General features: G+C 41.1%; 1 protein-coding gene across 1 annotated transcript in view; it reads right to left on the reverse strand.

Moving 5' to 3' along the window:
- Positions 1 to 10003: 10003 nt before the first annotated feature.
- Positions 10004 to 15564, reverse strand: part of LOC147886693 (protein CASP-like) — a 70478-nt gene continuing 64917 nt past the window's right edge. Inside the window, exons 11-19 of the mRNA XM_087395160.1 lie at positions 13003 to 13131; positions 12781 to 12900; positions 12503 to 12583; positions 11719 to 11826; positions 11470 to 11613; positions 11276 to 11377; positions 11108 to 11187; positions 10828 to 10920; positions 10004 to 10545 (exon numbers count right to left, since the gene is read on the reverse strand). Coding sequence (XP_087251286.1) covers positions 10452 to 10545; positions 10828 to 10920; positions 11108 to 11187; positions 11276 to 11377; positions 11470 to 11613; positions 11719 to 11826; positions 12503 to 12583; positions 12781 to 12900; positions 13003 to 13131 — 951 coding nt within the window. The 3' untranslated portion in view covers positions 10004 to 10451. The remainder of the gene's footprint in view (positions 10546 to 10827; positions 10921 to 11107; positions 11188 to 11275; positions 11378 to 11469; positions 11614 to 11718; positions 11827 to 12502; positions 12584 to 12780; positions 12901 to 13002; positions 13132 to 15564) is intronic.

Raw genomic sequence — 15564 nt, forward strand, 5'->3', positions numbered from 1 at the left:
CATCGCAAATACAGGAACGCATGGGTGATCATGAGTCCTTGAAAGAAAGGCTTTGTCAATTGGAAAAGCATACAGAGACAAGACTAGTTGCCTATCATGCCATGACAGCAGAAAAACGTCGAAGAAAGGCATGGTTTGACAGGAATCTGAAAGCTAAAGACATCAAGGAAGGCGACTTAGTCCTGTTATACAATGCCAAAGTACACAAGGGAAAACTGAAGTATCTAGATCAAGGACCCTACCGAGTACGAAAGATGAATCCCATTGGAGCTGTGCTACTTGAAACACTAGATGGAGTCCAATTCAACACAACAATAAACGGGAGCCGACTGAAGCGCTACTACGTCAACACGCGAGCCATCCCCGACAAAAACGAAGATTTGGGAAACCAAGTCTTCCTTAGTTAGGATTAGATTGTATCACAAGCACTCACTCGCATATGCACGTTTTTGCACATATAGTTTGCACTAGATTGTTACACGCACACTCACTGCATACGCACGTTTTTTGCACATTAGGGATGTTTGAGTCTTAGTTTCCCTATCAAATCCCACAAATAAGCATATAGTTAGACACATCACATGCACTCACATGATTTTGCATAGGCACATAATAGATTGCATAAAAAATAGTACCACACACTTTCATTCCATACTCTCAAAGCATGCAATGAATTCACAAGCAGTACACGAAGCTATGCCAAAGCTCAAGATGAATTGGCAACAGAGTCTGCAGCCTCCGCAACGAGACCCCCGCCAAACATCACAGCCGTCTCCTATATGCAAAAATATCAAAATTGCATGCTAATTATCTACAAGCTCAATGCTACGGGTGCAATCGCATCCAACATGTATGCAAGATAGCAAGAAATGACAGCCTCAACAATGAGACCCCCGCCAAACCTCTTCCCAAGAAGATTCGATGGCAGCGTCCGCAACCTCAGCAACGAGATCCCCTCTGACATTCATAGTCATCTACCCCTCCTTAAGTGGAGATAAGCTTCTTGACCAACATCCTATTATACCGAACCTCCACAACGAGACCCCCGCTAAACCTCTTCCCAAGAAGATTCGATGGCAGCGTCCGCAACCTCAGCAACGAGATCCCCTCTGACATTCATAGTCATCTACCCCTCCTTAAGAGGAGATAAGTTTCTTGACTATTGACTACACATTGTGTGGTGCAAAAGAATTACAGCAGGAACAACTCGCATACCACAAGCTAAATCGCCATTGGATTACGCACATGGCATCCCAACTCTGAAATCACAATAAGCCCTAACCCGAGGACGGGTAATAAAATGGATCTGGGAGTATGTTGACTCTGTGCCAACATGAACTTATGAAGAAAGAGAAGGTGATACAACTTTGTGATACAACTTTGTGTTACAACTTCTAGACACAACTTTATGTTACGACTTTGTGTAACAACTTTGTGTTACAAGTTTGTGTTACAACTTCTACATGAAGAGAGAGAATGTGTTACGACTCTGTGACACAACTTTGTGTTACAACTTTATGTAACAACTTTGTGATACAACTTTGTGACACAACTTTGTGTTATTACTTTGTGTAACAACTTTGTGTTACAACTTCTACATGTAGAGAGAGAAGGAGTTACAACTTTGTGTTACAACTTTGTGATACAACTTTGTGTTACAACTTTGTGATACGACTTTGTGTTACATGCAAAGAGAGAAGCTCTCCAACTTGTATAAATACCCCATAATGGAATGAAGCCCTCACTCTTGGGGCATTGTGTTGAGTCTACATTGGTATTCCAAGCATTTGTCTCAAGGGTCCATGCTTCCTTGCACTGCACGTCCAAAAGCATGTCCTAACCTTGCAACCTTTCTCCCCTCTCCTCCAACCCTGCAACCCACCCTCTCCCTCTCCTCCTCCCTCCTTCTCCTTCCTCCTTCTCCTCCTCCTCCCTCCTCCTCCTCCTCCTCCTCCTCCCTCCTCCTCCTCCTCCTCCTCTCCTCCCCCTCCCTCCTCCTCTTCCCTCCTCCTCCTTCCTCCTCTCTCTCTTCCTTCACCCATGCTCTTACACCTTCTTCCTCTCCCACTCCTATGCTTTCCTAAACCCTTAAACTCCATGATCTAGGAGGGAGACGAGTTCTCCACCATGTACTCTACTCTGAACCTTGGATCCTCCTTCTAACCCTGGACTCCTTCTAAACCTTGGAACCTCCTTCTAAACCCTGGAACTCTTTCTAACCCTAAACTCTTTCTAAACCCTGGATCCTCCTTCTGAACCCTTGAACTCTTTCTAAACCCTGGAACCTCCTTCTGAACCCTTAAACTCCTCCTAAACCCTACAACCCCCAATGAAGGCGAAAGCCTTCATTACCCCAACAACGATGGTTTACGTGCCTTTTACACATGCTTGCACTTTGTTTGCTTACCACACTTAAGCCTACGTCTCTCACCGGAACACGACTCGAGGTCCTAAGCTACACATATACTACAACGACAATCCCAACATATCTGTAGGTGACAAAAAGCCTCGAAACCCTGCAACATAGAATACCCAGCTCTTCCTACGAAAGTAGTAGGAAAGAGCCAACATGCATGCACTATGTTTGCTTACCACACTTAAGCCTACATCTCTCACCGGAACGCGACTCGAGGTCCTAAGCTACACGTATACTACAACGACAACCCCAATATATCTGTAGGTGACAAAAAGCCTCGGAACCCTGCATACTGAGAATACCCTGCTCTTCCTATGAAAGCCGTAGGAAAGAGCCAACAAGGCTCATCACCCCGTAGATCATGACCTCTAGAATTTCCATCTCTTGAAGTCTCCTGATCATACGAGAGTGTAGGACAGTGTCAAAGTCCTTTCAAAAGTCTATAAAGCAGGCATAGACTTTATGGGTTCTCAACTTCACCTCCTGAATGATAGCCCACATGGTGAAGATGTGGTTTAGGGTGGAGTGTTGTCTCTGGAATGCTACCTGGTCCTAGAGCTTGCTACCCATATGCCTCTGTGTAGTCATTGATCTCTAGTATTGACTCGTAAATCTTAGCCAAAGTGTCGTTGATCTCTAGTTTCAACCCATAAATCTTAGCCAAAGTGTGTCCAATCATAATGGTGTGTTAGTTCCCAATATCCATGGGGTGCCCTACTTTGTATACCAACACAATGGTGGTAGTGCTCCAAGTGGGTGGGAAGCCATGGCATATATTGTGGTTGAACAATTGCCCTAGAATTGGAGCCAGGACCCCCTAGCCATGTGCGAATGCTCAATACTTAACCCCTCATGATCTTGGATTCTTCGGTTATAGAAATTATGGACTACAGCCCATACATTCTATGCAGTGAACAAGTGATGAGTAGTGGGCCTATGCATAGTGGACATATTAGTTGGTGCCTGCATTGTGAGATCATAGAGTGATCTCACATATGTGTGCTAGACATATGGATCTATGATGGGAATAGGCGCTTTCGCCTTATATAGAAGCCCCCATCCAATGGTTGGATCTCTCCCTCAAAAAGATCCAATCAGCTCATCCGTCTTGAATGTCATATCATATATATCCAAGGTTGTGCTCATCTTGCATAAATTGCAGCATCGTTTTGCCTTTGTGAGCTAGAATATGCATGCGAATGTTGAGGATGTTTAGTCCATGCATTTTAGGTGAGACAAGTGATCCATTGAAAGTAGCTTGAGCGCTTTTTGGATGATAGCATGACCTTCAAAAAATCTCCATGATAATAGACACAAAACAAGAGATGTCTTGTTTGGCAAACATCATCAAAGGTAAACAAAATTGAATATAAGCCACTCGAATGGATTGATCAATGCAATAGCGGACATACAATGGCGAGGTGGCCAACTTCCAATATTCCAGTTTCTTTTTAAGCATGTCAAGCACCCAATCCATTTGCTACTAAGAGTGACCATCCATTGCAATGGATAACCAAGATGGTGCAGAAGCTACGTGGAAGGAATCATGTCTCTTTGCCATAAAATTGATGTGAAGCTTTCTCAAGAAGAGGAAGAAGCTTAGATTTCTTACAATTCATATGCAAACAACCTACCAAACCATATAAGGATAAAGCCCCCATGAGGCATGAAATATCACTTCCCATGTTCTGAGGCACAAAAAGAGAGTCATCAGCACATGCCTATGCTATCAACGGCCTGATGTGCCATCGATCTCCATACCATGCAAAGCACCTGTAGCTACTAAATGATCCATTTATCAGAGCATAGGATGAATATCGATGGAATAAAACAAAGCACTGAGAGGACAACCCTGCCGATCAAACAAAAAGGGGCCCATTGATCTATAGTAGCACTTGCTAAAATGCAAGCATCTTGATTGACTTGATTCAACCAATAAATAACATGCTGCATTTTTATCCTAAATTCGGGATTGGATGCCTATGTCATCATGATTGGTTGAGTTTGCCGGAAGCAGAGGTTATGTTGTTATCTGGATGCCTACAAGAAGGATTCAATACTCGTTGTAATCTCTTTTGAGTGGAATAAATAATTAAGAAATACCGCAAGGGGTGCCAGCTGATTTGGGGCCAATCGGTGTACTGTGTTTTGAGCAAGAGCATTCTAGCTTCCCTTGTGTGATTGTTTTATTGTGGGTGTGTTCCAGTTGGATAATACTTGCTAAGTTGTACTTAGTGTTTTACCGCCCTTATTTTATCACAAGCCAGTTGCACTTGTAGAATGCACTACCCATTGTGCCACATTATTCACGGTTACTAAATATGATTTTGGCATAAGGACATCCATGTCCCACAAGATGCAAAACCTATTCAAATTCCCTTTCTGCTTAGGTGGACACACCACCTTGCCTAGAGAGGATGCAATTTTTTGTAAAAAATTATCTAGGCATTGAGGGAAGTCCACCACCTCAACCCAATCCAGGCAACGATGCCTAACCAATGAAGGCTAGTCTCATGTGGGAGACCATGGCAAAACGTGCACCAGTTGTGGCCCCATAATAGAGTGGGGAATGCTCTAGAAGCATTTTCTTTTGCAGTTCATCTATCATAATCACTTCAAGAACCCCAAGCTTCATAGTGAACGTTTTGAACAAAACATCCACCCAAAGTTTGTGTCAACGAGTTTCCCACATCTGCACCCAGAAAAAGATGATCACAACATTCTAGGCATATATTCTTACAAGATCCACAATATCATCCACCTCCATAGTTATACGAACCATGGGCATAGACTCTTTCCAATCCTTTCGGTATCTTAGAACTCTTCATAAACAATTCCATAGACTCGTGTCAGAAGGGTCTTCCTGACCCATGGCATGCTTCATTTTCTTATTTTGTGCTAGTCTCTCTTTATTGTAAGTCGTGTCATATTGATATGTAGCCCTTTATATACAGCAAGATGGACATCGAATTCTGAGCTTTCTTTCCCACACCAAAGTATATGAACAACAAGACAAAACAACTCCATAGAGAAGGGTAAAAATACCACAGTGATAAACAATACAAGAACAGTCTTGAAAAGGTGAGTTCTAAGGCACTGAAAAACTAGTAGATAGAGTAAACAGGGCATTAACAAGGTGAATGATATTCAATCATTCATAAGGCTTGCCCAAGGTCCAAAAAGTAAACAAAAAGGAATCCACTGATTACTACTATTGCTTTTGGCTATTAGAAACCTACTCAGTGGGATTTTCTATTGGACAGTATTGAAGGCAAGGTTAAAGGTTGCCCTCTTGTTTCTCAAATGTTTTTGGATTGGAAAAATATTATTTCACACTTGGCTTGGCATGGTCGTGACTCTTTGCAGGGTAACTCTTTGAGAGCTGAGAGCATCCACTAGTCATAGGTGTTTTCTCCACCATTGGCTTTGAATGAGCTCAGACGCTCATATTTTCTTAATTCAAAAGGGATCTCCTCTGTGGCAGATGTCCTTCATGATGATGGCACTATTCTATCCTTTCCTTTGGTTGTTGAAAAATATGATCTAGGAATGCATTATCGTCCTATATGGCAAGCCATTACTCAGATGCTTCAACCTTTTCAGCTAGTATCACCTTTAGAACTTCAAGACAGGCTTTAAGAATTACTCTTCTTCCGACACACTCGTCCATTCGTCCTTTGAAGCTGTCTCAAATTACAATGTCATCTTTATATAAGGTTCTGTTGTCTCCACCTTGGGCATCAGATAGGGCCAATCAAATTTGGGGTTTGCATTGTCCAGTCAAATGGTGGAGAAAAAGATTGAAACACATTTGTCACTCCAAGGTCCCTCTTCGACAACATGTCTTATTATGCATGTTTTGTTGGGGGTTCTTCCATCTGGACAGCTTTTATTACGCAGACGCATTGCTCTTGCTATTTGTAGTCGATGTTCAACTCTCGGGGAGTCTATGTCTCATATCTTTTGGCAGTGCCTCGAGACACATGACTTATTGGGCATCTTTCGGTAAAGATTGTGATTGAGATTTCCTCAGGCTCATTTCGGAAAGCTTTTTGGGCTTTTTGGGATCTATCCTCAACAGTTGGATTTTGAGTTGTTCTTTACCTGGGTTTGCTACTATTGAGCACTCTGGACTCTCTCGAAAGATAGAAACCGCAAAGTCTTTGGTGATCCTATGTTTTCTCCTTTTGTTACTTTTCCAGCCTCCCAGTTTTGGGATAGTTTTCTTGTAATATAAAGCATTCAAAGTTCACCCAAAAAAAAAAAGGGTGTGTGTGTGTGTGTGATAGGGGAGCTGTGGAGAGCCTTCCATGGCCGTCCAGGGTTACAATAGCGTGCGGTGCTTCCCCCCTGCATCGTCCTCTTTGATCCTTGAAGTTCTTTGCATCTACTCCTTGTAGGCTTCTTCATCTATTTTGGTTACATCATTGTTCTGACCTGAGTGGTAGAGTATCTCATTGTTCTAACCGAGGTGGTAGAGTATCTCATTGTAAGCTTCTTCATCTATTTTGGTTACATCATTGTTCTGAACTAAGTGGTAGGGTATCTCACTAGCCTATCTTTGTGACCCCCTCTTAGGTGGTTTTAACTACTCGCGATCTGCTGTCAGCCCATTTCAGCCTTTCGTCGCCATCCCTGGCCCCGGCTGCAGACCCCACGCCAGCTTTAGAGAGAAGATTACCGTATGCTATTGAAAGATTAGCCCATGCAAAGCATAGATTAGGTGGCCATTGTAAGCTTAAATAAATGGGGCATAGAGAACTTTATCATAAAGAATAGCATTTGAGACAAGCACGATTTTGGAGATCCTAACAAACCAATCTGTTGAGAAGGTGACAATAGTACTCTGTGTGTGTGTGTGTGTGTGTGAGAGAGAGAGAGAGAGAGAGAGAGAGAGAGAGAGAGGAGAGTTGTGGAGAGCCTTCCATGGCTATCTAGGTTTACAACAGCGTACAACGCTTTCCCCTTGTGTCGTCCTGACCTGAGTGGTAGAGTTTCTCACGCCAGCCTACCTTTGTGACCCCCTCTTGGGTGGATTGAACTGCTCGCCAGCTACTCTCAGCCCGTTTCATTCTTTCGCGACCATTCTTGGACCGTGCTGCAGATCTCGCTCTAGCTTTGGATCCCAGTGTGTTCGCCTTTCTTATAAGCACCTCATTTGGAGAACCAACCTGCTCACGTGCAGCTTTTGTGGATTTCACACTTACTGTGTCCCCTTTTTTTTACACTTGTTCCTTTCGATTTCCCAACCCTCTCGTGTGTTGCGTGTGTGTGGGAGGGCATATATTCTCCTTTAACTTTGTTTTTCTCAGATATTTCTCACCTCCAGTGTTCTTTCTTAGTCCCTTGTTCATAAATCAGCTTTTCTCGTTATATAATCACCTCTTTCCTTGTCCATATACACTTTGTTTTGATTTTTTGGCCTACCCTTTGGATAGCCTTAGCAACGATGCAATTTTGAAAAAGCAAAAATTAAGCATTTCTTGAATTTTTTCGAAGTACATTTTTCCTATTGGCTCTTCTTCATTGGACTTCAATGCAGACTTTAAAGTGGTTGACTTTCTTTCTCTCTCTCTTCCCTTCTTTATCTCCTAAAGTCTTCTTACATAGGATCTTGACCTTTTCTCCCACACCCTTCCTTCTCTCTCTCTCTCTTCCCTTCTTTATCTCCTCAAGTCTTCTTACATAGGATCTCCACCTTTTCTCCCACACCCTCCCTTCTCGCAGCCTAAGGGTGATCACCATGTAGGAATTATAGCATCATTTTCCCCTTATGAGCCATAATGTGCACATGAATATTGAGAATATTCAACCCCCCATGCAATTTTGGTGAGCATAATTATTGTATTGAAAGCAAGCGTAAGCTTTTTTGAATGCTAAATAATTTCCATAATGGCGGACATAAAGGATGTAAGATTTGTTTTGGTAAAAAAGATCAATGGCAGATAAAATTGAATGTAGGCCACAAAAATAGATTGAACAATTCTGAGCCGGACATGCAAAGGCCAAGTAGCTAACTTCCAATACTCTAGCTTTTTCTTTAATTTGACAAGAACCCAATCAATCTGTTGACAATGGGTAATTGTCCAACTCAGAGGATAACCAAGATGGCGTGTTGGCAAGACAATTTCCCCTGTCCATACCAGACTATGCCAATCCTTAGAATGTAAAGGCAACAAGCGAGATTTTTAAAAATTGATATGAAGGCCAACAGCGATGAGAGAGCCTACTTAAGCGAACAAGGTCCCTTTCAGTATTCTGTGGCAAAAAAAAGAATCATCTGCATAAGCCTAAGTAACCAAAGGGAAACTTCCACGAATGTGTAAACCATGTAATGTGGCCGTCGCCTCCAAATGATCAATATAATGAAGCATAGGATGCGTGGCTATAGCATAAAGAATAGCACTAAGAGGACAACCCTGACGAATTGAACAACGGAGTGTCTTGGTGAGACAATGGGAGTGACATGCTGTAATTATATCTATCTTGCTGAAATAACCGCCTGTGAGGGAGAATCTGCTTTCCCAAATCGCGCAGAAAAATGATGAACACAAGCTGTGCTCGAGAAGAAGTCCAAACACCATCAAAGAGAAGAGCCCTACAAATACTTTAAGAAAGCCTCTTTTAGTGTAAGCCTTTAAAAAAGGCTTTGGATGAACATCCTTCATCCAAAAAATCCCTCTGTTGTGTCCGTGTCTCCCATTTATAGATTTTTCTACTGTCATTGTATTGAAGACAATGTTTGGAAGGCATAAAATCGGATTTTCTTCCATAGAAAGATTTCGAACATGACTCAACTCAGTCAAAGATTGACACGTAGCTTTGGCATGAGAAACATTCTCTCTCAAGGTCTTCACGTAATTTTTACCATAGTTGCAAAGAACTGCTTGCATCATAGCAATGAAGGCTTCCCAAGCATAGTCAATGCCAAAGTGAGACTGTTGTGATAGGGGGTGGACAGCTTCATTAACCATGGCCTTGTATGGGTACGGCACAGTCAAGCCTGGCGAAATCAGTACGGAACATGGGTGGGCACCTATACGAGACTACCATAGAGCTTGTACGGGTAACCGTACAGCAAGGGCAGGCTGTTGCGGTGCGACGGCTACAGGAGGGGATTGGGCACTGAGGAGCTCACGGGGGAGGAACAGAAACCCTAGACAAGCCCTAGACGGGGCTGGGGCAGCAGGCAAAGCTCCATAGCTCTCTCCACACACACACACACACACACACACACACATAGTACTATTGTCACCCTCTCAACAGACTGGGTTGTTAGGATCTCCAAAATCGGGCTTGTCTCAAATGGTATTCTTTATGATAATGTTTTCTATGCCCCATTCATTTAAGCTTACAATGGCCACCTAAGCTATGCTTTGCATGGGCTAGTCTTTCAATAGCATACGGTAATCTTTTTAACAAAACACAACACCCCCTCCCCCTAACCCTCCCAACTTCCCAAAATTCCTTGAATATTAGCCATAAACCAGTGAAACAGGGAATTGTCTTCTTTCGATCCACATTAGCTCGGTCTCGCTGTCATAGTATTATATGCTTACACAGCCTTCTTACAACATGTTTTATAAAGAAATTTAAAATAGTTGACGTGTATTACATTTTTAATTGGGATTCGGGAAAATATATATAGCAGGTGATGCAATCAGTATTGGAACACCGTAAAGAACCATGGGCAATAAACAGTAGGCAAAATCAAGATGTATTGAAAGCACAGCTATCCAACATCACCTATATGATCATTTTCACCCTGGGTTTAAGGGTGATGACCTGCCAATCTTTGCATATTCACAAGACAACTTCACGGCATTCGCCACGTGTGGCCATGATAGCCCAATATGGCATGACAAGCATGACAGGATTGGTAATAGAGAAGAAAGCAGTCCTGATAACTGTCAGCTCATTCTGCAACTTGCTTTGGCATTCGCAACAGATGCATGAATTCATTGTAGCCATCCATATTACATAAGGCTTCACGATGAGAACCTTAGAAAAATAATTCTGCTGATGGGACCAACTGCTACAAAGTGCCCAAAGCAGGCGGAGGAAAGATTCCCGTAATGTTTGACTGTGCCGCCCAAGCCAGTGAATCAATTTTACGTGTATTGTTCACACTGCAGATTTTAACAATGAGGCAGATATCATGATCTGGTTACAACTTCATACATACAAACCAGAAGAATTCTAGTCGATGAATTAATAGGAATTGACCTTGGAGGAGTAACCTCCCTTAGTATCTATAGATCTTTCCCTTAGTATCGTTATGAATATACAATCCGAAACTATGGAAACCTAGAAAAATGCATACCCGGTTAAGATGTGAAATTATTGCATCACGATGCCGAATGACACGAAATAACAATCTTGTCTTTAAATGCTTCGGTAAGGCAACTTACTTATGGTAGCTTAATGCAGACATTCGGTACAAACTCGTGAAAACAAGAAGGTGGAGGCCTATGGAGTAGAAAAAAATAAATGTGCGTGCATATCTGGAGACACAAGTGTAAGGTTAGCGGAGTGTAACATTTGGTCGAATGCCAAATTCGATATTCCGAAGTGAGCAGCCTAGCACATTTTTCCAGCTTCCAGATATCATCAACAAATCATATTACGAAAATAAGACTCCTCTGCAATGGATGACCTAAAAATAAACCAAAACAGCATAACATGACCTACTTATTGCCTAGAAGAAAACGGCCACTTGTCAGTGTGATTTTGTCTCTTATACCCAGCTCCTTGTATCTACGTTCCTTCTCCTGCAAAGGTTTAAACACGAATCCTTGCATATAGCAAAATAAAAATGAACCCCAATCAGCACAATGACTAGAGTGTATTGGAAGATACCTTCTTTGAGAATGCTGTGAATGGATTTATATCTTCCTCATATATCTTTTTGTATTTTGTTTCCACATCCGACCCAAATCCTGCCTCTAAATCATCCCCACGCTGACCAAAAAAGGGCAGGGTATAAGACAATAGGTGATCAATTCATCCCACTGGCAGGATTTAAATTTTGAGGGTACCTAACCAATCAGTACCTTCTTCAGCCCTCGTGCAAATGGTCGATCCTGTGTGTAGTCTTGTATATACCGGATCTTCTCGTAAAGCTTGACATTATCTGCCTTGCTTTTTTCTAGTTCTGCCATAAGAGATTTATTCTTATCTTGCAAATGCCTGATGTCCTGCAGGACATTATGGCTAAGATGCGAACTAATGCATTGCTTCAAAGAATAGAAGTTAGAAGTATCTGTCAGAACCAAAATACTGTGCACAAGAACAGCCTTTACCTCCTCAGTTTCTCTTAAACGTTGCCGAAACCTATCCCGTTGACTGCAAATCACTTGCAGCATTGAGTTCTGTTCTTCATTTGGTGTTCCGTGTTTTACTCCTCCGCGCTTTTCAAATGCAAGCAAAGTTGCTTTAGAAGACTCGTACTAGAGTTACATTTAAGTCGAATAAAAAGTAAACTTTGCATTTACTATGTCAGATTTTTTTGTAGAGGTACATGTCTTTTGCCATCTATTTCTGGTAGCTGTACAGTTCATCTATAAATGTGATGACAAATCTCAACTGAACCAGATGAAATGAGCGTATTGCTAAGTAACAGAACAAAAAGTCTCACTTACATTGAAAAAGTTTACCTAAAAAATCACATTCAAGGCATACATCCCCACCCAAAGTTGAAATACACACAAAAGATGAGCACTGTTCTGCTCCTAGTATATCACAATAGACAGACAATTCTGATAGGACTAAGGTGCTTTTGGATGTGAATACTGTTGTGATGCCTTATATTTCAGTCAAAGAACAAAAAAAATGCACACATCTTGACAAATACTAACGTGCAAATAAATAGAGAGCACTCTTTGGAAGAGATGGCAGCGTTTTGCTGCTTTCACAGCTTATTATCATTTGAACCATGATAGTTCCGGTGCAGCAGGATGCCAGGGGTTTAATTCAGTGCAAATGGTTAGCACACACAGTGGATACTAGAGATTAATACAAAATAACATTATTTGAAGTCCTCTTGAACATAGAGTAGATCTGGGCACTGTGGAACTCAATACAAACCTCAATCACATCTGTCATCCCCAGTTCTGGAAGGTCCCAATCATCTGCCTTGCTCATTCGCCATTCAATTGAGCTGTAACCCTGAACTCCAAAACATATTAATTTTCATTGTTATTAAACAAAGTGATCAAACGAACCTTTTAAGTGTCAGGGGATACAGTTTTTTTCTTCGTCTCTTTTTTGTTGCACTAGGCTTAGAAGGAACTTTTCTAACGGCATGTTCATGAGCACACAAGGGAGGAGAAAATGCAGTCATGAAACTTCCCGATAAGAAGCACCTTGAGGATATCCTCTTCAAGTTTTGTATTTAGCTTCTGCTGTTCCTCAATTTTGATCTCCAGCTCTTGAACTTTTGCTTCAGCAAGCTCAGCAGTTTTAATCCTTTCTGCCAATTGTACCTAAGTGACAGATAAGTCCACACATAAATACAATACGAGATCACCATCATTGCAGACAAGCACTATCTGCATGTATAATGAATAATAGAGGACTTTGAATACCTTGACTTGTGTAAGGTCATGTTCCATCTTCCTATTCTTGTCGAGTAATAAAGCTTCAAGTTTACTGATATCCTCCCCTGTAGTTGCTAACTCCCAGTCTTCAGCTTCAATGGAGTTGTAGCCTACAGCCTGAACAATTCCAAGCAAAGATATTGCTTATGAAAATTACACAACATATTTTCTGAAAAACCATGGCATGAGTACTCAATATTTGGTATGTGGACTCCAAACAACGAATCCTACATAACATTTTAGGATTGAGGATTGTGAATATGTTCAGGAAGTAAAAGTTAAAGGGAAAGATAAGAAACTTTTTGGAATTGCTGAAAACAAAGCCCATTGACATAATATAAGGACCTGATTTTGACGCTAAACCATGGCAGTGCTGACAAAAAATCAGGAATAAAGATGAGTAGTTTGTAATGAATCTTCTACCAACAGGCAATGCCATCCTTCTATCCCCATGATAAATTTTGTAGGAATAGAAACAAGTAGCTGACACAAGTGCACTTAGCTCCATTAATTAGCAATTATGTCTTTCTTGTTAAGGAATATTGTAGCTTCATCAAAAGGACGTTCTTCCTATTCAAATATGCAATTATAGAATATAGTGTAAACCAGGATAAGGAGAGTCAGTAGTTAATTACAGAAAAAGGGGGTTGCAGAATAACAGAATTAAACCCACTTTTGAGAGCTCGTCACAAAATAATCATTTATGTAAAGGAGAAAAGCCTTATAGCACTCTTTCTGATGAGCTGTTTGAATACATGAGAACTCAGAGAGCACAGTTAGTTCTTCCCCACGTCCTCCAACAGACTGCATTGAAGGGATTTTAAGATGGAAGGATTGACCCAACACATGACCATGTCACACCATCATCTGCAGGGACACACTCACCGAACTAAAATAGGACAGTAAACGAGAAGATTTAACAGTAATGGTGCATCTACTTCCATGACAGCCCAACTGCAATACGAGTTCTAAAACCGAAGCCGATGTACAAGCAGACCTTAGAAGCAGTGTTGAAGTCTTTCATACAATCCAAAACACTAAAAGATCTGGTAAAGCCAAAAAGCAGAAAACGACAATAGGTCATACTGCTGGTTTAAGTATAGAAATAAAAATTGCACAACATAAATGCGAGGACTAACCATGATTTCGTAAAAAAGAAAGAGGATTGAAACCATTGAGCACCAAATTCATAGATCATACAACGTTGTCCATGACTAAATGCACCCATGTCAACATTGCCAACTTGGGAGAAACACTTATAAGCATAGTAAACATAAAGACAACTATAATAAATGGACCACGGCAGTGCTGACATTAAAGCATGAATAAAGATGAGTAGTCTGCACAATCAACATTTTACCTAAGCAATGCTATCCTACTATCCCAATCATGAGAACTAGAGACACAAATGCATTTGGCAATATTAATTAGCGATTAGGTGTTTAGTGTACCGTTAACAGAGTTTTAAACTATTGTAACATCATCAAAAGGACTTTCTTTCCATTCAAATGTGTAATTATAAAATACAGTGGAAAACATGAATAAAAAAGGGTAGGAACTTGATTATAGAAAAAGGAGATTGCAAAATGGTCGAATGAACCCACCCACGTTGACAACACCTTACAAAACAATGATTTATGTGTAGAAGGTTAAAGAAGAAAAGCCTTATACACTATTTCTGATGAGCTGTTTGAACATAATCAAATCCAGAGAGCATAGTTAGCTCTTCCCCACTGTCTCCAATGGGATTGCATTGACAAGACCTTCAAATGGAAGGATCTGACCCAACACACGACCATGTCACATCCTTTAAAGAATCCCTTGCATGGACAGCCTCACAAAAGGACAATATACAATAAGTTCAAACATACTGGTGCAGACACTTTGATGGCAGCCCAAATGCATGCTATGAATGTTTTATACTCGGTGTCGAATCCCTCTCAGAATTTTCCACAGCAACATTGACGTGCGTAAAGCCAATGTACAAGCACATTCTTAGAAGCAAAGTCTAAGTCTTTGATACAATCCAAGAGACTAAAAGACATATAAACCCGAAAAGAAGAAAAGGACGATTGGCCTTTTTAAAAGGTATACCATAGTTTGTAACTGACTTTAAACAAAATCTTGAGTAAATGAAAAAAAAAAAAAAAAGTAAGAAAAGCTATGCAAAAGGCAAAAACCAGTACTTGCAATTATCAATCCCTTGGCACAAAATAATGTTACTTTCTCAAATTAAGGCTGTTATGAGAATCGGAATTACCCCATTGATTTGATCCTTCAATATTTAGTTGAGCGAGGTCCAACTTTGTCACGCAGCTGATGCATGTGCGCTTGCTGTTCGTAGTGATGCACTACATGGTTGAATATATGGCTACCGCTGTATGAGTGTGTAGCATTGTGTGCATCACTTACGCGATGACGGTATGTGTAGCATGTGTGCACCATCCGTGGGATATTATGTATCTGTGTGCACCATCTGTGGCATGTGGTCCCATGTGTGCACCATCCATCTCAGATTTATTGATTTTGTGTCGCTGAAATACTGAAAAG

This window comes from Dipteris shenzhenensis, chromosome 24 (genome assembly GCF_047967505.1).
Source record: "Dipteris shenzhenensis isolate YYH24624 ecotype China chromosome 24, Dip_SZ_1.0, whole genome shotgun sequence".
In the NCBI taxonomy this organism is placed as follows: domain Eukaryota; kingdom Viridiplantae; phylum Streptophyta; class Polypodiopsida; order Gleicheniales; family Dipteridaceae; genus Dipteris; species Dipteris shenzhenensis.